Raw genomic sequence first — 24,665 nt, 5'->3', positions numbered from 1 at the left:
TGGTCCCTCCAGACCATGGGTGGGCAACCTTTTTGCTCTTCACAGCCGCATTTCGATTACTTATGTAGCCTACGGTCTCATTCCAGTGCATACGCCGTAATAAACTTATTGGGCACCAAATATCCATGTTAAACTGTCCTTGTCAATTTTCGGTAATCGGCTTACTATACGCACCGAGATCACGAGTGGCCATATTTTGAATCATTACTTGGATACGTTATTGTGAGGCCAGGCGCGGAATTTTTTTCAGATGCACAAACGAATTTCGTCACTATTATTAGTCGGTTCACATATTACCAACAAATGTTTATCTTTTATCAGTCCATGTGATCAGATTCACTGGTGGAATTGATGGAGGTATTGTCTTCGGAAATTTAGGTCAAGTTACACATGGTGATGCATCTTCGGGTGGATCAATTGTTATCAGGGCCGTAACTGCCGCACCCCAAACCCCCCAATCGGGGGGGGGGGGGGCGAGCTCGAAGGGGGCCCCAAATTTTTTGGTGAATTAGCATAAATTATAGAGAATTTTTTGAAACTTTATGCAACTTTTTCAAAAAAATTTAAACTTGCCAAATGTTATGATTGTTGCGTAGTCTACTGTTCCCCCAAGGAAAAAAAGGCAAGATTTATAGAAATGGGCATATCGGCGTTGGCCATTACCGCGCCACGACGCACCAAGACAAATACAGTTTTAGGCCATGTAACACGCGACTCCAAGAAGGGTGCCAGAACGATCGGCAGGGAGAAACCTTTGCCGAAAAGGACCGCCCTTATGGTGACCGAAAACTTATATACGAAATACATATAGGTTTATTTGTCCGTAGGTGCCTAAATGACTGGCGCCGAATGTTCCTGTCTTGGTAATCTGAACCTCACAAGACAAATACCATCTCGCAGGGAGAAATTAGATGCCGGTGAAGAAATACCAATTTGAAATCGTGTGATCTTTTAGTTTAGTACGTTTGGGCGATTCTATATTTTTTGATATAACAGACAGGAGGTCACGAAATAACATCATGTAACGAAGTCATACCAACGAGTCCGTCCGTCGGAAGATGTTTAATTATTATTTATGGGCTCTACAGTTTCAGAGACACCTCACTCAGCTCTACCGCTGAGTAGAGAGGACAAGAAATTGATAGCAATATATATGTAATTCCTGATATTATTAACCGATTTTATCATGAATTATCAAAAATTTTCGCGCTTTGCGCTGGCCAACTGAACAGTACAACTGTAATTTCGTGACAAAAGCGAACAACGTGATTGGGTTGGGGAGTCGGTTTATCACCCTATGGGAGCCCAAGACTCAAGTTTTTTGGCGAGCCTGACGAAGTGCTGTTTCGTTCCTGCCAACGGGTATACACCCGGAGATGTTCAATTATTATTGAGGGGTCCTACCTTTTCAAGTAAACCTTAATCAGCTCTATCTGTAAATCAGATTACGGGAGCAGAGAGAGGATAAACATTGATAGCAATATTCAAGTAATACCGATCATATTAACCGATTCAGTCATGAATTAGATAATTTTCTCGCGCTTCGCGCGATTAAGCAAGCAAAGCTGACTCACTAAACGGACTCCCAATGTATAAACAGCGTCATATTGACCGGTTCAGTCATGAAAAAACTCGGGCTTCGTGCGATTAGGCAATAAAAGCTGCTTACAAAACGCCCCCCCCCCCAATGAAGAAACAAGGTATAACCAATATAAACAGCGTATAGTCGGAGGGGGATCTGGGCGAAGCCCCACAGAAGTTCAGTTTACCACCCTATGGGGGGCCCAAGACCAACGTTTCTGGGGGGGGCTGACGAAGTGCTGTTACGGCCCTGATTGTTATTAGTTACTTTGTATCATGGTGTAACGTCGAGCCATCTGTTTCATTTTCGCGATACCCCAATGTCCTTCGTGCAACAATGATAAAGCTCGCGAGCAAAGTGACTGCGGAATTACTACGCGCTGAAAACCATCAATATTTAGCATGACTATGTCTTCGTGCAGAGAGAACGAATTTTTGCGAGTCGAAAATCAAGAAAAATCGTCGATGTGCGTCTTTGGATTCCTATTGCAATGAGTGACAGATAATTTTACTAGTTTCATGGTTTTGTCCTTCAGCGTCGCGTCGCGAATTTCATTGCGAGTTAACGGTAAGCCATCGAATGCCATATTAATAGCGTGAAAGCTCTCCGCGTTTTCACGAGTTTCTAGTTCGTCAAACTCCGGGTCAGCATCCATTGGTAGGCGAGATAAACCATCGGCGTTTCCGTGCAGATTAGTCGGTTTATAGCGAATGTCATATTGATAAGCCATGAGCGTTAATGCCCATCGCTGTAAGCGTAGCGACGTAATCACGAGAATTTTCGTGTCTGGCGAAAAAATAGCTAAAAGCGGTTTGTGGTCCGTTACGAGCGTAAATTTTCTACCATACAAGAATTGACGAAATTTAGTGACTCCGTAAATGATTGACAGAGCTTCCTTCTCTAATTGAGAGCAGGATATTTGCGAATCGGAAACCTTTTTCGATGCGTGCACGATCGGTGTCTCTTCGCCATTGTGCTCGATTGAGAGGACAGGGCCGATTCCGAATTGAGAAGCATCCGTTGACAAAATGAGCTGCTTGTTACATTATTATGAGCTAACTGCGTAGCGTCGATTACGTCGTTTTTGAGAATGCGAAAAGTTGCGTCACAGTCCGTAATCCAAATGAATTTCACGTCTTTTTGAAGAAGGCGATATAACGAAGCGGCTTTATTCGTAAAATAAGAAATAAACGCGCGATAATATTTGACTTTGCCCAGGAATACCTGTAGCTGGCGAACATCGTGACGTTCAGGCAACTGTTTGATTGCTTAAACGGATTTGTTAGACGGTCGTTTGCCGTCCTTGTCAATTATGTGACCAAGATACTCGATACTACTTTTGAAAAATTCACATTTAGCGAAGTTGACGGTGAAACCATATTCGGTGAGGCGCTCAAAGAGTGGCGATAGGTTACGAAAATGATTGCGTTCATCAGTGCCAGTTGCGATTATGTCATCGATAAAACTAGCAACACCGGGTAAGCCGGCAATCATACAGCGTTGAAAATTTGCGGGACTATATGCGACTCCGAAACACATGCGTCGCGTCGATAACGGAATAGACCGAATTGCATGTTGATGACACACAAATTCTTCGCATCATCATCTAATTCTAGCTGAAAATAAGCAACGGCAAGATCAATTTTCGTGAAAATACAACCGCCCTATAACTTGTGAAGAATTTCATCTAAGTAGGGCAGGGGATGTTGATCTATCTGAATTTGTTGATTCAATGCTTTGAAGTCACCACAAATGCGTACTGATTCATTAGTCTTAGTGACGGCAACAATTGGTGCTGCCCAATCACTGTAATTGATTGGCTCGAGGATACCTTGATTGACTTATCTATTCCATTAGGTTTGAACAGCAATTTGCCTTACGAAGGGCAAAGGACGTGGCTTGCGGGGTTGTAACGACTCGAGTCATGACTCGACTAGAGTCACGATTTTCTGATGACTCGACTTGACTCGAGTCATTTTCTTAAAATACGGAATGACTCGACTCGAGTCAATCTGTGCATTGACTCGACTTGGACTCGAGTCATTAAGCATGACTCGAACCTAGTCATGTGACTCGAGACTCAGACGGCCAAGACCGACATTTCATTGTAATTTCAAAGAATAGTAACGTAACCACCCTATGGGTATTTCGTCTATTGGTACTAGTAATTGAAACTGCTAAAAGGGAGGAGATTTAGTATCTTACAATGCGATCCACTTGGTATCACCAAACACAGTTATAAAAGTTGGTTTAACCCTTTGTAATCGGCCGGTCTACTGACCAAAATTTTACTGCGTCCACAAAAAGAAAGTAAAATGTCTTCCATATGACTTAAATCGACACCCAATATATCGTCATAAACCTGAAGTAGCCGCCTAGCGGTCTGAGTTATTTTCACGGCTCAGACGTCAGAGGGAATGGCGTTGTGCGAGGAAATGTTATCGATTTCTTGAAAATAAAATACAATTTTGTTCTTTCATATCTCCTGACGTCATACCTAAGCCCTCTCTTGGTATATGACCGCCTGATTGCCTTCCGCATGAATCTCTACGTTCCAAAGAGACATTACACGCTACTATAGCTCTTCATAGCCCAGCACTACGATCTTGGAAAGGTAGACATGATAAGCACGAATCACGCAGCCGCCGCCGATGACAAATCGATTACGTAATCGCGTATTCTCGCGGAAGGCAACGCGCTTCCAGTTCTACATAACACAGTAACTATCGTATATATCTCCATGCTATTGAAGTGGTATCAACCCCAGTTGCTTGTCTTATGTAACTTGCAACTGCATCAGGGATCCGTAAGTATACACATATTGCCTTATTCGACACTGCCAAGTGCCCGTATACGCTTCAGAGTTGGATCAATTGTAATTTGTAATTGAGCTGATTGTAATTAAATACATTTTTTCATGTAATTGTAATCGTAATTGTAATTTAAGCAATTCTATTTTGTGTAATTGTAATTGTAATTATAATTTCAGCAAAATTTTAGTCAAATACAAACTCAATTACATTTTCATGGAAACCTGACAATCACAACATAAAATAATCATTTAATCAATCATTTATTCGTCGCACCAGTGAAAATCCGGTACGAACCAGGATGACGATGATGGGCCTTCAGGCCTTGGTAAACAGTCCCAACATGTATTAATTAGCCTATTTACATCGGTGTTCTATGCGTGCTGCGTTATAACTAGATAATTCAGTCACGCTAAACTTTTTTCCATATTTCAGTAGCAACAGAAAACTTTGGGAATTACAATATAGGCTAAACCAGTGGTTCTCAAACTGGGGTCGTGCCCCCTTGGACGGCTTGAAAGCATCTGAACGGGGCGCGGCGCTCCAGTGAACTGAAATCTTTTCTGCACTTGGCCCGATTCACCTCCGTTTTATGGTTGTTGCTCGGTGTATAGTCTGAATTTCGTATTGGAAAATTCTCTCATCAACAGTGCGTGTCTAAAAAAGTTAGAGAACCAGCGGGCCAAATTAAATATTAATATTTCAAAAATGGATGAACAGCAAATAAACTCTTCTGAAACCTGTGCTGAACCATTTCCTACACCACTGTCAAAGTTTTTTTTTTAATCTCTAACCAGTACCGAGGCTTATTGCAACAATAAGAAAAAAAAATCAAGTTTCCAACCAAGGCTTCATCAAACTTGATCACGCATTTGTAGAGATGTCATCCCAATCTTACCTCCAATCTTGGCCAAATTTACTGGGGCCGGAAACTTTCCGCACCCTAATGTTTATCAAATGCAATCTAACAGTTTCCCAGCAAGTAAAAATGTAAATGCGAACCAAAATATTTTAATTCTTAGTTATCAGGGGGTTCTTTCCTTTTGCATTCATTTTAATTTTACGCACCTTATCGGTATCATCCTTATCTCTGACGCCTTACTAATTACATTTCATAATCCCGACTCAGCTCTGAGTAGCCTAATCATCCTGTAGCCTATTCGCTGTTAGTCGCTCAAGCCTTTGGTTCTTAACAGTCGCTTGAAACATTTTTCTGTGCTTGTAGTTTTCAGTACTTAGGATTAGGAATAGTTCGAATGCGAACGAGTTTTTTTTAAATTAAAGGGTATTCTACATATCAGGAATGAAACATGGATAGCTTGAGATTGCTGCTAATTTCGTCGCTACGGTTGTCAAAGAACACCTCTTTACAGAATCAATCACTTGTTTAAAAGTAATTGTAATTGTAATTATAAATGTAATTTATTACATGTTTAACAGTAATTGTAATTGGAATTGGAATTTGATATTTTTAGCATTGAGTAATTGTAATTGTAATGTAATTGAAACATGCAAGGAAATAATTGTAATTGTAATTATAATTGAATTAAAATATTGTAATTGACCCAACTCTGGTGTGAAGAAGCTATTGTGATATTTTAGCATCGGGTTGATTTGCGATAGGTATGGGATGTACGTGAATTTACAAGCTGGTATGTAATCTTGATTTACACAGACAGCATGTATGTAAGTAGGCGGTAAAATTACAGTCTCAGCGGCAAATATACAGGAGAAAATGTAGATTGGATATACCGACAGTGACTGTAACATTACAGTCTGGCGTGTAACGGGAGATTGCCGGACGAGTGTAAGTTAAATTTACATTGACTAACGGTAATGTTACATTACCGCGAAATGTCTGGCTACCGTGGTTCCAAACATTTCGCGGTAAATCGAGTTTTTTTTTTACAGTGTGTTATTATCATTATGTTCTTTGAGGTTGCATAAATCGACTTTCCGCGTCATCGATACCCATCCCGATGACGACACAATGACTGTACCCGAATACTAGACTCGAAGCGAAGCCTAATACTCGATTTGCATTAGATTTAGAATAACTCAGGTACGCTACTGGCTTCAGCCCAGTCCTTCGCGCCCCAAATTTGTGTGATCACCTGATTTTCTGGAACGCTCCATCAAGTAACTAACTTTCAGTGTTGGGATCAAGTCACTACCTTCGAGTCACGAGTCATTTCGAGTCATTGCACATTTTGACTCGAGTCAAGTCAAGTCAATCGATTTTCGAAGGTGACTCGAGTCAAGTCAAGTCACTCGATTTTTGGAGGTGACTCGAGTCAAGTCGAGTCAAGTCAAGTCAAGTCACGAGTCAAGTCACAATTCAAGTCAAGTTGCCCTTTCAATGTATGAGGCATGATTACGTCATTGCATTTTACTAGCTGTCTGAAATACAGATTGAGTGGTCATTGATTCTGAACCGATGAACGGATATAGAGGTAAATATGCACACAAGAAGGCGCTGTATTGCTCACAAATGCGTAGAACTGTAAAACTACGTAACTAATTGCATAGCCTCAGTTTATAGTTACCAGCCAAAATAGAGAGTTGAGAACGAATTGATAAAATGCAATACACTACCCATTTAGGAATTGATATGATACAATTCGAGCCTACGCCAATGGTTGAGGACTACATAAACTAAATTCGAATTCAATTTCAATAAGACAAGAGGTTTGGCTAAGGTAATCACAGAGAACAGAAACAGACATTTTGCTATTAAATTACTTCACCATACTAGTTTACGACAACATAAGCTGTAAGCTTAAATAACTTCGTTAGCGGTAAATTTATTTGTGAGAGAACAATGGAGGCTCAGTAAAACGCACGATCATTGAATGATTGGTCGCTCTCACGGGCTACACCAGCGTTTTGCGAACAATCTGACCATATGCAAAAGAGAGAGATTTTTATCGACACCGATTAGTTGATGGCTTGAAATTGACTCGTTCATTTTGCTCCGAGTCACGAGTCAATTTACATTTCTGATACGCCGAGTCAAGTCAACTCAAGTCATTTTAGCTAAGTGACTCGAGTCAAGTCAAGTCATACGAAAAAGGTGACTCGAGTCTGACTCGAGTCAAGTCATGACTCGAGTCATCCCAACACTGCTAACTTTGTGTCTTCTAAAATAGCATAATCAATAAGACATCCATTGGGCAAGATGACTCGTACAAATACATACCAATCACGACCATTAGCTCTATAAAATGATGATATGATTATATGAAGGGGTGTTTGAAATATTATTTTAGGGATCCTAGATGCCTACGAAAATCTACAGTACCTGGATGGGACCGGAATGAATGGTATGCATGGAAATTTGCACAGATCACTATTATGTACTGTGTATCCCAACATTCTTAGAGCTAGCGAATGCTTCGCGAATACCGATAATTGCTATACCTGCTGGAATGACATCAATAAAATTGTGCACTACTGATCACCGATATCTTGCTGTCTATGTACTGACCATAATTGCGCCATGACAACGTCGCTGTACCGAGTCATAAGTCTCCACTATTATCTGACGTTTTTCACGACATACGGATAGAATAGGCATTAGGGCTGTTCAAAAATAACTTTTTTTCTGGATTCCAGCCATTCAGTGATTAAATTGTCAGATTACCCTAAAAAACGCTGCACACCAAATTTGGTTCAATTCTAACAAGTATAGGGCTTCGCGGATCCAATTAAAATTTTTAATTTATACAGGAAAATAAAAAAATGAAAAAATTTCAAATTTTCCTGTCAACCCCATAAAATTGTTGAGCTGTCTTCAGAGACGTTCAAAACAAATTTGACTCAATTGCAACTAGTAGAAGCGGAGTTATTGGAGTTTTACGTTGATAATCCTCGGATTATCTCACTAATCGAGGATAATCCGAGAATTATCAACGAAAAACTCAAATACCTCCATTTCTACTAGTTGGAATTCACTCAAATTTGTTTTGCATCGTCTTTGGAGACAGCTTAACAATTTTATGAGGTTGACAAAAAAAAATTTTAATTTTTTTCAATGTTTCCTAATAAATTAATTTTTTTAATTAGATCTGCGGGGTCTTATACTTGTTTGAATTGAACCAAATTTGGTGTGCAGCGTTTTTTAGGTCAACCTGACAATTTAATCTGTGAATGGATGGAATCCGGGAAAAAAGTTATTTTTGAACAGCCCTGATAGGCATGCATATCCGAAATAGGCTTATGTGATTTCAATCATAACAGCATCGCAGCATTATTTTTATTTGTGGTCTAAATATTGAACAGGGATCCTACAAATCGAAAAAAAATTACACTTCCTCAAGAAGACCACGGAGGATGGTACGTGAGCTATAAATGCATCTCAGGTTTCTGACTTATGCACATATTCGCGTAAACTTGAGTGTTTTGGCGTAACCAGATAACTTCTACAATAAGAACAAAAAAGACATGATACCGAATTGCGATGAGGTGGAACCACACTTACTTTCTATATCACGACTTACCGCTCTGTAAATATGCAATATACATATTCGCTCTGTAAATATGCAATATACATATTCGCCTACAAAGGCATGTATGCAAATATTCATTGCTCTCAATGGTGTGACTCGACTCCATATAATGTTCAGAGATTGCAAGTCTCAAGAAAAACCTGAGCAACCATTACTGGACCTTTTTGAGATTTTGCCTCGTTTTTAGGAATTTTGGCCAAATTTACAGCAAAATCCGACTGAGATGCCGTAAATCAGCACCGAAGTGACGCTCTGGCGGGTATTTCGGGAGCTGAGTGACAAGTTGACCTTTTTTTTAGTCAGCCACCCGACAAGGTGAAGAGAAAAACTGTGTTTTGGGCACCGAGCGAGAAAGTTGACCCTTTTTTTATTTATTTTTTGGTCAACCGACCACGAAGTGTAAAAAATTAACCATTTTTCAGTATTTTTCATCGGTATTTTAAGTTTAAAAATTTTGAAAAATTGTCCTCCTTTCCCGTTTCCAAAATATGGTAACCCTATCTATATATAGATAAAGTATTGAATGAACTCAGCTGTCGTTGACATGAATTTAATTTACTCCTCTCTCGCGGCAGCTGGAAAAGAGAACCAAAGATTGTTTCTTTCGCAAATTTACTAATATCTAATTGCAATATTTAATTATGAACTTCTCGATCAGTGCGATGTCATGGCTTCGAACTGTAGGAAAAAATGATTTGGACCAGTCATTCTGAGCGCAACATGAAGCAGAGCTAAACTTGAGCTTTTCCATATGTTCACAGGTCTTCAGATTATCAACATTACAATTTCCAACGGTAAGAGCTCATCCAATTCCGAATAATATACATCATGGTTGAGAGCAGCGACGGTTTACTAGAACTGGTATTGAAATAGAAATGAATTTCAACCAATCGATTTTAACGTATGCCTGGTTATTCAAACAATTTATGCATGGGCTTATCCGTTTTTTCAAAGACATATAGTTCATTCGATCATGATAATGTTTTTGCCGTTAGTGCTATAGTTGAGCCAACAATCGGTAATATATGATCGTATTCATGCGTCATCCGTCGATCAGTAGCCAACACCCCGTGTGCGAAGCATGTAAATGTCTTAATATTCATTATTTGGACAGTGTGACAAAACCGAAATTAATGTTCAGATATAGCAAGTCTCGAGAAAAACCTACGCAACATTCAACGGACCGCAGCGAACGGTATGCAGGCCTACCAATTGATAATTCAAAAAGATCTTATTATCCATACTGCGTCCCAATTTTGTATGAAATGTGCATTACTTATAGAATGATTGTTTCAGTTGCTTTCGAGACTTTCCTTTTTTTGTGTGTGAAAAATGAAACCCGAAAGTAAGTTTTTTACTGAAATATCTGATTGGTGGATAATCATTAAAATCAGATTTCCAGATAAGTGTGATCAGTTGTTGTCAACTTTTGAGAGCGAAATAATTTCCATTTTGAATTTCCAAAGTCTGATCTTGAACTTTTCAAACAATTTTCAGATCTCCAGATCCTCAACGCTTCAACTGCCAACGGTAAGAATTTTATTGTTGAAAATAATAATATTGTACTGGAATTAGGATCGAATAGACAGCTGACAACAGCTTTGAATCGGATTTTCTGACAAATTGATGAAGGTCGGAGTGACATTGGTTTATTGTATAGGGAAAATATCACAATCGCGTTTAATCACGAACCTTCGTTATTTCAATAACATACCTTGAAGCCCTTCATATAGCACTATTTTTTGCGAAAAAACACTACAAAGCGGCCGTTATCATCAGTGTCGGTACCAAAAATCTACAGGCGAGTCGCTAATCTTTTTCAGTAACTGCAACCTTTGACTCGAATTGACTCTATTCTATTTAACGCGTAATTCGTGTCAGGCAATTTTTAAAATGACTCTAGTCTCAATTATTTCGAGTCGATTTCAAGCAACTAAGTAGTTTCAGCGAGAATCGTTTAAGTGAGGAGTTCCAACCATATGGATGTTGACCTGCCACTTTGAACTTGTTTAATTGGGCGCCATAATATTTCTACTCGAGGTCGACCGATTATCGACCCGGCCGATTACACTGGTCAACAAAATGAAAAAAAATGTTTTTGGGCAGAACATCTGAGAGTCGTTTCTGGGGTTTTTGAGGTTGCTGATTACGAATATCAGATTAGTTTTGTCTGATTGGCTTTCTGTCAAAAGATATTCATACCCCTAAAAAAGCCCAAAATTACTGTATTTACCCTTAAATATTTCACATGGTGGGAAGAAAATCGTATTTTTTTCTAATTTTATACTGCAATAAATGGCTAATTGACTATAAATAACCCTCGTGTCATTCTCAGTCATTCTATCAATATTACCATGGCATAATGCGAAATATTTTTTTGCCAAAAAAGAAGTTTGTCAAGCCTAAAAATTGTACTTTTCCAAAACGGAAATTCATCTTCTCGTGTATCAATTGGTCATTCTACCAAGATTAAAGAGGAGTATTAAACGATAAAATTTGTCCTTGAAAGGCTTAACTACAATACTTATATGTGTCTCATTTCTTTTGACTGGTAAATGGATAATTTTCCACTGAGTCAACGAAGTGGGTATACCAGCCTAGTAACCCCATCAAACGAAAAGGTTAAATCTGGTATCTGGTATATTCGAATACCGATGAAAGATTCTAATTTCACATTAGGAGGAGTTCACTGCATGTAATGTCTCCTAAGATGTAGTAAATAAAACTTTTTAGCTGATCACAAAGCACCCAACTACAAACAGTTGGTCCGAAAATTCGTATCTGCATATCTAAAACTAGGAACAAACATGAGCATAAAAGTTCACTTCCTGTTCAGTCAACAGTCATCTTGATATATTTCCTGATCATCATGTTGATTAGCAAGGGGAGAGGTTCTAACAAGACATCAGAACAACAATAGAACAACATCAGAACAACAATAGAAAGATACCAGGGCAGATGAGATAAATCATTGATCATATTATGTCAGACCGTTGCCGGAACCTTTCGAGAAACTGCACTAAATAGCTTACAGGCGAAAATCGTACAGAAAAAAACAATTTCGATTAAAAATATATCAATAATATTGTATTTCAACTGATTATTTCAAATTTACAATGGGTGGTTGACGTAAACCTGATTGAATTAAAGCCACGTTATTTGAGTATCTAGGTAAATACTTCTATACGTGACTGGAGTTTATTTATGTACATGATATCCGTGAAAGTCTGTAACTATGATAAATCTAATACGCCAAAATATAGTGCTGTTGCTGTATCTTGATTTAATAGTCTTCTGTGTGTAAAACTAACAGGTAGATTGAATTTCTAAACTTTATAGTACCACTAAGCCGATTTTATATCTAGTCATTACCGCGAAAATGGGAGATTTTGGTCAAAACAGCCCCATGGGTTATCTCCACAACAAGAGCCAATTGAAAAACCTAAGGTCATATTCGGAATCAGTGCCCTTCAGAACCCCCAAAATCACTCTTACTTTGTCTGCCTAAAAATATGTGTTGACCATTGTTATCGATAGTGGCCTATGAAGGCCGATATTTTATATATAAAAAATTTGGAAATTCAATGCTCCGTGTTCTCAATATCAAGAAATCGAGGACGAAAAGAGTGATACGTGATTAATTTACACTACCAAGACAAAGGTTTACTAGTGAGCATGCAGAGAAACTGTGCTTCCGGAATTGCAATTTACCTCTACTGGACTGATCTGCAATTCTGTATAATGTTTTGCTTTTTGGGTTAGCCTAAATTGAATGAATGTGTACAATTCACTAATAATTATTTTTAATTTCAGTTTGTCGTTTGTTGCTCAGCTATCTGTAGGCATGTACGCAAGACCGTAACTGTCGCACCCCAACCCCCCATTTTTAGGGGGAGGGGGCGAGCTTAAAGGGAGCCCAAAATCATTTCGTAAATCAGCATAAATCATTGAGTATTTTTTCTGAAAATTCCTGCCAAGATGTACCAAGACATATAAATTTATAGGCAAAGTACCATGCGACTCCGAGAACTGTGCCAGAACGATCAGCAGCGAAAAGATCTTAGCCCAAAAGGGCCATTGTGTTGACCGAAAACTTCGATATAGATACAATATATCTTTATTTGTCCATAGGCGCCTAATGGCTGGCGCCGAAGCTCCTGTCATGGCAATCTGTGCCTCACAAAACAAATGCAATCCGGCAGCGAACATTATTTGCCAGTAAAGAAACACCGATCTGAAATCTTGTGCGTATTTTAGTTTAGTATGTTTGGGCGATTTCAATATATTTTGACATAGCAGATAGGAAATCACGAAATAGCATCATGTAACGGAGTCAATATACCAATGGATCCGCTCGAAGGTCTTTAATTATTATTTAGGGGTCCTACCTTTTTCAACACATCTCACTAATCACTAGCAATATGATAGCAATATATGCGCAATTTCCGATCATATTGTTCGATTCAGTCATGAATTAGCGCAGTTTTTCGCGCTTCGTGCGATACAGGCTGACTCACTAAATGGACAGCAAATCACGATGACAAGTAGCGGCAAAAAACGGCAAAAAGCGCATAGTCTGAAGGGGTTATGGATTCGGTTTAACACCTTATTGCGGAGGTCAAGACCAACGTTTTTTTTTTTTTTTGGGGGGGGGGGGGGCTGACGAAGTGCTGCTACGATCCTTCATGTACAAGTCCCATATAACATTTTTGTGGCGATGGTTTTCTGATCCTGCACACGTGGTCCACACATCATGCAAAATACAAAGCGTAGGTAAATAAATTTTTGATAGTAGAATTATGATTCAATGCCATTGCAGTTGCCGGTTATTAACTCAAATGCAGATAAAAGGCTTTTAAGGCAGGGTCGTTCGCAGACGTGTGTAGAAGAAAAATACTTTCTAAGCGCGCAAGAGCAATTTGTTACCAATCCCAGTGCGTTGCTGGCGATCTCAGTTAACTTCCCAGTTAATTGCTCACTACAGCATGCAACAAACAAATTGCAAAATAACATGACCACCCAAATTTACATGTGTTTCCAGTTTTGCCAGACGTTTGTCACGGATTACGTGACCATTAATAACCGATACAGGAAATGATAGAAAACCGAAATAGGCGTAATTGATTTCCTAAGCTACACATTGTCTAGTGAAACGGTGTTTCAATTTTTATTCAGGGCTCCTTAAAGTCAAAGAAGACATACACGTCTACAACAGGGCTACAGCAAATGGTAAGTGAACTATAAATTTGGATAGGATTTCTGAATTAGCCTATTGCTATACTAGCGGAATCTCGCCAACGTGTGTGTCAGTTGCGACGGTGCATAATTCTTGAGTAGATGGAAAATAATGTACAAGCATATTATAATGCAGAGCCTCGTGCGCATTAATTGCGTTAATAAAGTACTTTATTAAACTTTTTAATTGTAACAAGATCCCAACAATTGCGTAATCGCGAGAATGTGATCGTACGCATGTACCAATCATCGTACATTACGTCTCAGGAGCAAAGCTAATAATTAGTCTAATTCTTTTGAACGGTATGTGACCTTACTCAAATTAATGTAAAGAAATAACGAATATCAAGAAAAACCTTGGCCATATTCAACGGATCACAGCTGGTTTATATTTTATGCAGCTCATAGGATTCACACAACTGAAAAGAAATTTTGTCGGAATAGCGCAATAATTATTGAATGAGGCGTAAGGATCTTTACTTTTTACTAGCGAGCACTGCAATCCAAATATATTTTTCGATGGAAACTTACAGGTTAGCATTCATAGATATCCAAGGCTACACATCGTACATTATATCCCGTTCGTGAATTGACTGAAATATTCTTTCATTCGAATTATGGGACCACCAAGGCTGTGGAGCCAGAGTCGGAGTTTCGCCCATTTTCCATGTCGGAGTCAAAAAATGGTGTAGCACGCTTTGGAGTCGGAGTCGTGAAAAAATACTGGCTAGAGTCGGAGTCGGAGTTTGCGAACATGTCCCTGACTCCTACTTCGACTCCTACCCCTTTAATCGTAAAACAAGTACCAACAATCACTGACAACTGACAGCATCACTTATAAAGTTGATGGAAATATAACCGAACGGTGTTTCTCACTTGACAAAAATCAAAAATATTTCTTGCAAGTAGCTTAGCCGCTTGGGCCGAACAAATGTTTTAAAAAGAGTGCAAGTATGCTACATATGCAAATCGACTATACCCCTAAATTTCATTTCTGGCCACCGTTTATGGTATTGAGAGAGCGTCTGCTTGTAATCATTACACAATGTAACAAAATTTTTTTTGTTTTCAGGTTCTAATCAATTTTATCCAATTGCTTAGGACCAGTAAGTGTCAAAAGTCAACTTTATTCCATATAAACTTTGCTTTTGTGGTTTAGAGAATGAAATTCTTCTAAAATCGCAATATTTTTGAGAAAGGAAATCAGAAGAAATATGGCTAAAGAGCATCCAAGATGGATGTTAATCACTTTTAAATGTTAATATACTGTGCAATATTTGCCATCTTATAGATAGTCCTGTTTGCATGGTTGATATTTGAGGTTTTGATATTTTATGATTTGCAACTATTAATTTTTTAATATTTTTTAATAGAACTGGGAAGTAATTGGTATGGTAGCGTTTTTGATGGGTATGCAAGGTGGGGTTCACCAAGTATCCTTGGCACCTTTGCCTATGGGATAGTCAGGCTACCACAGAACACTACAAAAAGCAAGTATGGCCAAAACGAAACTAATTTGTTGTTTGAGAGAATAACGTAAAGCAAACTCGGTTGTTTAACCCAAACAAAGTGCTTATGCCTACTAGTCGCATAAAACATGGCCTTTAAAGCAATTTCTGAAAGCATTGGATAAAGGTTGGTGACGCTTTCCAGTTTCTTCAGAACTTGTTTCCTGAACTATCAGAAGCTAAAGTAAAACTGGTGTATTTATTGGCCAACAAATTAAAACTATTCTCAAGTCGAATGATTTTATCCAAATGTTTAATGATGTTGAAAAGAAGGCTTGGGATAGATTTGCAGATGTGGTGAATGGGTTCTTGGGCAATAACAAGGAAGATAACTATGCCAAAATCGTTGCCAATTTGTTAAAGTCGTATGGAAACATGGGGCGCAGAATGTCCATGAAACTACGTATGCTTGACTGTAACTTGGACGTGTTTAAAGATCATATGGGAGCTTATTCAGAAGACCAAAGGGAGCGATTGCATCAAGACATAAAATATTTTGAAATGAGATACCAAAGGGCAATCTAATGAAAGCATGATGAGAGATTATGTCTAGGCACTAACGCGGCAAAGTGACGTAGATTACAAAAGAAAATCCAGCATACCATCCCATTTTTAATGATTTTATGCTCGAACTGTTTTAGACTGAAATATTTATTTAGTTTTGCATTGAACATTTAACGATGGTATTGATTCGGATAGAGTTAAGAAATTTATGTGCAAATCTCTCTGTACCAAATGCCTGTGCTGTGTGATTTGATTTTAATAACAAAAATTCTAATTTGTTACCTATTATTATGCAAACTCAGAATTAACCCTATGCCAGACCTTAACATAGTCAAAAGTCGGCTGTAATTTGCTTTGCGAAAAAAGCAATCGATTAACGCGTCAAAATATTTAGTAAATACATTTATAGAATATTACATCTTAGTTGATGCCAAGCGGTTAAAAATGGACTTACAGCGATCAAAGACAGTTGGGTAAATATCCATTTCCAATGGGGTTAATCAGTATCAGACATGGGGTGATTACTTTATGAATGTAATCGATTGCGATTACGATTACTTCGGAATCACGCGATTACGATTACGATTACAGCAAAATCAGGAAGTAGTCGATTACGATTACGATTACATTTAAAAAGTAATCACGATTACTCACGATTACATTTGTTTTGCTCAGGACTATAATCTTAAATGATATATGGGAAGAAAATACAAGGATTGCGATGAAAAGGCTTAATGAGATATCAACTTTCTTCATCATGCGTCATTTGCTTATTACGTCATAATATATCGATTGACCAACTTTACAGTGGATGATTTATCGCATCCAACGATTTGCATTATTGCCAGGTCTTTACCTGCCGCGCCCCAAATTCCTTAATAGAGTGGGGAGCGTGCTCGAAGGGGACTCAAAAGTATTTCGTAAACAAACATATATTATAGAGCATTTTTGAGAATTTAATTAATTCTTGTAAATGTTTTTCGAGCTTTGCGATTCAAATATCTCTAGAACAGGGGTCACCAACGCGGAACAAATGAGTCGCCCGCGGCTTTTGGGGTGGGCGAGGTGGGCGCCCCAGCCCATTTTAACTGATTTTATGCTCGAACTGTTTCAGCCCGAAATATTTATTTAGTTTCGCAATTAACATTGATTCGGATACAGGTAATACATTTATGTGCAAATTCCCATGGACCATGTACCAGCAATCAAAGACTGTTTGATGAATATCAATTTCCTATGGGTAAATCAGTATAACCATGTACAATATTGCACATATTGGCAAATTCAAAAAATTACTCTCCCAACCAAAAAATCAAAGTTTGGAAGGAACTATATTGATTTTTGGAAGTTTCTAGGTGAGAGTGATCTGGAAATATCAATTAGCACCTGGGAAAAAAATCATGTTACACAGTGTTATAGTGTGTAGTGAAAGAATTTGTACATCTCTGTAATAGTTGTAGATTCATACGCTAGAGCTACACTTCTATTGCTGTTATTCACATTTTGATTATACAGGATGGGATATACATTCTGTTTGAATGATTCATACATAGCATGTTACACTATCATTGATTGATTCATGTTATAAAACCTATAACAAATGGAGAAAGGAAGGATATTTTGAAATGAATACTTCCATGATATTGCACTGTGAATATTTCGAGCCGTGCTGCAATGAATCAATTTTGCATGCCATCGTGAATTGTTTGCATATATTTAATGGATTTAAGGAATTTATTTAGCCGTCACTTGAACTTATAATTTCTGAGGTAAATTCGCAGTACTGTGGGAGTCAGAGTTAGAGTCGGTCCATTTAAAATGTCTGGTGTAAGAGTTGGAGTCGGTGATAGAATTTGCAGACTCCGCAGCCCTGATGACCCTACTCCAATTATAGTTCAGAGATTGAAAGAAGCACAAAAACCTGCGCAGCCTTTATTTGACTACTACAAACGGTGTTTTTAATATATATGTCACATGGATCTAATGCCGTGTTATAAAATCTCCCCGACATTGTATTTTGTATTGAATGATATTCGCTGTGACTATTATGAACTTAACTCCTCTCTTGCGACAACTGAAACATTAACCAAAAAATTGTTTCTTCTGCAAAAACTAACTTGGACATAATCATAAATTCTGGATTTCACAATTAGTACGATGTCATGAATTCTAGCAGCAACGAAAATGATTTCAACCTTTCATTCTTTGTTCGGAATTTGAAAGAGGATAACATTGAACTTTTCGATCTATTGCTAGATCTCCGTATACTCAACGCGACAACTGCTGACGGTAAGATCTTATCGAATTCGGAATAACTATATATAGTTCAAAGCACCGACGGTTTACTGGTACTGGTATAGAAAAAGAAATGAATGTCAACCAATCGAATTCATGCTATGTCTATTATTGAAACTATGTATAGGGATAATCTTACTGAAGAATTTTGCAAAAACAAATAAATAATTCGATTATGATAATTTAGGGGGCGAAAGAATGAAGGAGTTGTTCAAAATTACAAAATGTTTTTTTTCAAATGATTTTTACCCATCTTATAATAGGAAAGTACTTGCATCTCACTTAGAATATCTTTTGCACAGCATGATGGAATAATGCGTGGTTCCAGAGTGTGAGATCGTTTTGTTTATTGATACATCAACAAAGAACATGGATTGATTTTATATCAATATAATCGTCACGAAATATAAGGCGGCTTGTCAATCATACGCTAATTGAGATATCATTACAAATATTGTTGCCGGATGATCTGTGAGACAATGATGAGTAACAGTAAGCAGCAAAAGTTTCAAATTTTGTCTTTCCGTGTGATGCACTAGTATGATTGAGAAAACCATCAGTCTACCCTATTTCTGGTTAGAAATAGGTAGAAATAACTCCTAGAACATGAACGAATATCAATACCTCAACAGTATGCTTGTATTTAAACTATTTTGATCCATGCCCATCTCTTCCATATCAACTTATCGAATTGCCGTATGTCTATGCCTGGCCGTTAAACACAGTGTGAACGTTGCGTCCTAGTAAGTACCGGGCCAGCGAATACACCAATATAAATAGTGACCACCGTGATGTTTGTTTGCGTATACTTACAAAATTCAGCTGAAGTGTGGTTTTAATATGTCAAACATGAACAAACATGAACAGAGAGAATATATTTGTATAGTTTTTCAAATGTTCATTACATCAAAAAATCAAATCATTTTTCATTTTGGTGTAAGCGTCACTGATTTCCAGGGTCTTTTGACAAAAATGTGTAATATGCATTGATATTCATGTTTTCCCTATTTGCACATCTATGATCACAATTACCATTCAGAGATTAAAGACATCAAGCAAATGTTGAGCAACTTCTCAAGGACATCGACGGAGGGTACGTAACAATTTCATTGTAATACTTATCCAATGGTTCCTACTAATGATATTGATGAAGTGTAACTATTATGTATGTGTTGTGTGAGTTATAGGTAAAAAATTATGTCCGCAGTCACAAGGCATCACCTACTTTAAGAACCATTGGATAAATTAATAATAAATCAGGGTTGTATCCAAGTCACAAGGCTCCGAGTCACAAGTCAATTCGAGTCATTTTCAATTCGCCACTGAGTCAAGTCCGAGTCCAAGTCATCGAGCAGAGAGTCCGAGTCCAAGTCATTATGTTGACTGCTCAGTTTCCAGTTAAAGTCTTGGTAAACTCACTTTATATAACTATGTTTGGTGCTATCGAATGTTTCGCAAATAATATACTAATTTCCCTCACTTTTAGCAGTTTCTGGTCGCATTTTCAAGTACCAGCACCAATCAGAGTCCAGTGGTTCCCAACCTTTCTCGACCCATCGCCCCCTTTTCAAGGTCAACATCGATCATCGCCCCCCAAATTTTTAGTACCGAAAATTGGGCATACAAACTGTAAATCACCGGCGGGTTGACTAAAAAAAGGTCAAATTTTCAGCTCGAGGTCTAATTTGACACACTTTTGTAACTAAATTTCTGTGGGAATTACAATGAAATGTCGGTCTTGGCAGTCTGAGTCTCGAGTAAATGACTTGATTCGAGTCATGCGCAATGACTCGAGTCCAAGTCGAGTCAATACACAGATTGACTCGAGTCGAGTCGACTCATTTCCGTATTTTTAAAAATTGACTCGAGTCAAGTCGAGTCATCAGAAAATTGTGACTAGAGTCGGACTCGAGTCGAGTCATGACTCGAGTCATTACAACCCCGTAAGAAAAATTTCAAGATCACAACTTAGGCTATATTCCATAAATATTTTGACTTGATAATCACATACCGCGTCTTCACTGGCTTGCGTATAAATTAACCATTCCTCCCTTTTACTAATTTTATATTTAACATTATAGAGCGGTATACTTAGTAGATCTCTTCGTTGTGGTTATCGTTATAGAAGTAGAATTGAAGCTGTGATTCCCAACCATTTTCGATTCATCGTCCCCTTATCAAGCTCGTCATAATTTTCACCCCCCAATATTTGTGGATTCTAAAAAGAGGACAAAGATGTATATATATTAGGGTTGTCCAAAATTTGGAAAATCTCAAAAAGTCTCCGTGATTGTGTCTCATTCTATAGATTATTGATAAAAAACAACAATTAGCCTGAAAGAAGCTTACAGGAAAGCCGTTAAGATTTCGGTCAAAGCGTTTGAAAGTAGCTGCTCAGGAGTGGGCGTGCCACTGACCATAGAACGGCGAGAAGACTAGTAATCAAATAACCACGGCTTTTGATTGGCTAATCGGCTATGCTTCAATGACCAAGGCATCAGCACCTTGCTGATTAGGTGTTCAAGAAGTCTGCTACCGGCAGGGATTCTGAGTGCGCAACTGCGAATTGTTAGTAGTTTGGCAGGTGATGATTTAAGATTAATTCAGGACATGTTGAGGTACGAAATACATGATGAACAAACAACCCCTGCTTCACACAAAGTCACTCAACTATGACAAGTAGTCCGAACAGATTTTCATGGAGAGAGAAATGTTGCACAACTTGATGTTATGTAGTAGGGCGCGTTGCGACGAACGCCGTTGTAGGTTGGATTATTTGGAGTAGGCGGCGCAAATATGACTGAATGTGCTGTGAAAGGTCAAGAAAATGAAGCATGAATGAAGGATAGCTCAAGAAAGAAGCAAAATAGTGTCTGGTAGAGACTGTCCTGTTCTATTTCGCTTCCCAAGAAATCCAATCCTCAACGTCGTCACTTCAGAAGAAGTGGGATCAAAGGTACAGTACCGTAGTATTAGTAGTGAGTCTATTGCAGTACATGTGGCGTTCGTAAAACGTCAACTATAGAGACCTTGAAGCTTTCACGTACGGTACCGTGCACAATGAAATGTGGACTGTTAATTTCTCGAAAATAATATGGTGTGAAGTTAACTTGATACAGTCCAATATTGTTATGAGTATACCAATTGAGTATTACAAATACTGAAATACAAATATGAAGTGTCTCAAGTGACCATCAGCTTTCATCATTGTCTAGTGATATGATGGTAAATCCTTTGTGTCTTTATATTATCCTAATCATAGGTTATATTTTATGCAGCATACCGTATGATTTCCCTGGGAGAATTCCACCAATGGAGAGAAGACTTTGGAATATCACTCTTGAAATTAATATTCGCTTGCTAACAAACCGGTCAAGGTGGTTGCTGTTGTTTCGGATGAGTCTTCATGCGGATGTGGAAAGCGGCTGGCTGGTAAGATTCAATTGTACTGCTGAAGAGTACCATTGCTTAGCATTGTATAATTCCGTTTGCAGATAGGAATGAAATACCATCTGCTGATAATCTAAGATCAGCCTTGAGTTACCCGCCAAGCATATTCAACCATCCGTCACTAATCACGATACCATATGATGTTGCGAGGACAGCTGTACACTGAACAGGTAAGACATTGTTTGATGCTGCACCACCTTTTACTCATTTGAAACCTTATTAGTCCTTTCTCCTCGTTCATGGTACAGTGTCGGGGGGTTCTCACAAAGCCTGAAGTGGCAATATCATTTTCATTGTATTGTTGTGCTTTGTCATTATCAGTGACCTTAAGCATTTTTCAAATGATTACATCTGTCAATAAATGAAATTTCCAATCATAGCCTACATGGAAACTAGTTAAGCCGGCATTAGACTATCTAGCATACTTTGTATTTTAGCCATAAGCAGTTGCTGTTGTCTGCAAAACGTGTCATTGATTTTCTCTTGTTTGGGCAGTCCACAAAGGGTGCACTCACAAATTTATTTAGTTTGGTACGAGATTAATTTTAGTGTATTTATTCATTTAGTATGTTATATTTTTATTTAGGTCTGCATGCGGGGAATTATCTTGCAACATCAACAGAATTCATCGCTTCTTGTGAAACTGATGACTGTAGCTCAATTCCATATTCCATGCGAACCCTAAATTGATGACTCGGAATATGAATGCATGGAAGTGTCTTATACTATCTGGCCCTGGCGGGTTGGACAATTCATCAATCGTTCCTTTTTTGTGGTGCACTGGTCGATGTTCGTGCAGCCAGCCCACTATTATTATTATTTCACATTTTACAGTGGTACTTCTCGCCTTTTTCAGGCTATGCGCACCACGACACTAATATTTGTAATGTTCATAAGTCCTGGTCTTTGTGGTAATCTTGGGGACGGCATTAATCTTTCGCACATCCATACGTCAGCCTCTCTCGCACCCATGCGTCCCCGTCAAGGTCTTTGCTGCCGACTTCTAGCACGGCTCACTTTTCAGTCTAGGCTTTTCAATGCACTGCAACTTCAACTTCAGTGAGGTCGGCCATGAGGAGCCCAGAGAAACCTCTTGACAAGCCAGCCCACTGCGAACCGGTCCTATACCAATACCGAGAAAACCATTACGAGAATGAACATACCGAGAATGGACATTACCGGCAGTCGTCAAGCATGTCTAGGTCTACATGCAACCTGTTTCTACTGAATGAATACAATTCAGCCTGCAGGACTGCGATATGATATGTTGACATTTTTATTGCTAATATTTTTTATGTTATCTTTTCCTGGAGTGTATATGCCTCTTATTTACATGCTCTTGGTCAAGGTGGGGACTGATCAAAATGACCGATCTAAATCATTTAGACACTGTTCAATTCTTTTCCTTATATTGCAATCTTGTGGTGTTTTGATCTGATGGAAATTTCAATAAAATGGCTTGGACTACCTATATTTCGTGTAATCCAAATACATGGATCCATCACAGAAAGCACCCATAAATTTGTTGTCAGATTTAGAATTGGTACAGAGAAACGAAGAATCGTACGAGAGAAAGCAATACCGTACCGTATCCTTGGAAATGTGCTGCAAGGTCAGGTATAAGACGAAACATCATAAAATACTTATTTTTACATCAGAGGAATTTGAAGATAAGGTTTCTACATGTTGAGTTTTCATCTATTGCATAAAAATTGCTGCAGACATTTGTTTAGACGCTGAGGCTAGTCAGAAAACCCAGTGCGAAGGGTGGTAGTAGTCTGCTTGCAGGTTGGTTGTCCAGTCAGTGAGAACTCCAGTTCCATTCGGCAATGATACAAGGTCATGGAATTCGTGCGGCTATGGTGGACTGTAAAACTGGACGGTCATAACCAGCAATAATCCTGCACCCCGACTAGTAATATTTTCGGTCCACGCCCAGAGATGGTCAGTAACGAAGTACTTCTACTTTTTCGAAGTACTCAAGTAGTTTTCCTCTACTTCTGGTACTTACTCAAGTAGATCCTTTTTTCGCTACTTCTACTTCTACTTCGTAATATTTTGTGAACTACTTACTTACTTTTCGCTATTTTCAGTTTGTCAAGTATAAGTAGTTTAATCCCACATTAAAAAAGATAGCCTAAGGAATTTCCGGGCCGTTTTCACGTAGTACCAACTTTTAATTTTCATAAAAGTCTTGTAATACCCGGAATTTTCGTCGCGCTTCGCGCGCAGTAGATATGGAGTGACAAATATGTTTTAACGAAAATCGCTGAATATAATTTAGACACCGGGTTGCGCGGTTCCGTTCACACCGCATTGTCGCCTATATCTAATATTTCATCACAGTAAGTATGGCCCCACATAACGTTTGAAACTACCGTTTCGCAATCTAGCAATTACCTATTATACCTAGCAGCCCATGACGTGTCCTAATCTGGAAAAGTGGGCTTTGACTTTTTTTGACGTTAGACCTGTTTTAGCAGACCACCAGTGAAACATTCTAGACAAAAGACATGAAATATATTTTCCCCTTTTTAAAAATGGCATTTGTATTTTTCTTTCAATTACGATTATTATACGTTGAGCTCTAATTATAGTTTCATTTCTTTTGTCTGGAGAACATACATGTTGAAGTATGGAAGAAAGTGTAGTGATGCCATATATTTTCCGAAAATAAAGCTATACACTATAGGGCATTTTTACGATCTGCCATATTTTTAATTAACGTATACTAATTGCGCAGATTGCTAAAGTCGTATCCGACACAACTTCT

The 24,665-nt window shown here is 38.4% G+C and overlaps 1 protein-coding gene and 1 long non-coding RNA gene across 2 annotated transcripts in view; both read left to right on the top strand.

Moving 5' to 3' along the window:
- The window catches only part of LOC145438136 (uncharacterized), a 146,095-nt gene that overhangs the window by 17,937 nt on the left and 103,493 nt on the right, over positions 1-24,665 (top strand). Inside the window, exons 6-13 of the mRNA XM_080315509.1 lie at positions 7,662-7,715; positions 8,674-8,727; positions 9,662-9,694; positions 10,042-10,095; positions 10,398-10,430; positions 14,076-14,129; positions 18,404-18,436; positions 19,482-19,535. Coding sequence (XP_080171635.1) covers positions 7,662-7,715; positions 8,674-8,727; positions 9,662-9,694; positions 10,042-10,095; positions 10,398-10,430; positions 14,076-14,129; positions 18,404-18,436; positions 19,482-19,535 — 369 coding nt within the window. The remainder of the gene's footprint in view (positions 1-7,661; positions 7,716-8,673; positions 8,728-9,661; positions 9,695-10,041; positions 10,096-10,397; positions 10,431-14,075; positions 14,130-18,403; positions 18,437-19,481; positions 19,536-24,665) is intronic.
- On the top strand, positions 20,690-23,363 carry LOC145438167 (uncharacterized). The gene is made up of 4 exons (XR_013914869.1): positions 20,690-21,398; positions 21,721-21,874; positions 21,937-22,062; positions 22,479-23,363. It is a non-coding gene; the product is annotated as an uncharacterized LOC145438167 (long non-coding RNA).

The sequence above is a fragment of the Botryllus schlosseri genome, chromosome 4, assembly GCF_051294905.1.
Source record: "Botryllus schlosseri isolate E-star chromosome 4, Bs_hap1, whole genome shotgun sequence".
Classification (NCBI taxonomy): Eukaryota; Metazoa; Chordata; class Ascidiacea; order Stolidobranchia; family Styelidae; genus Botryllus; species Botryllus schlosseri.
This window is presented reverse-complemented; position numbering and strand designations above follow the sequence as displayed.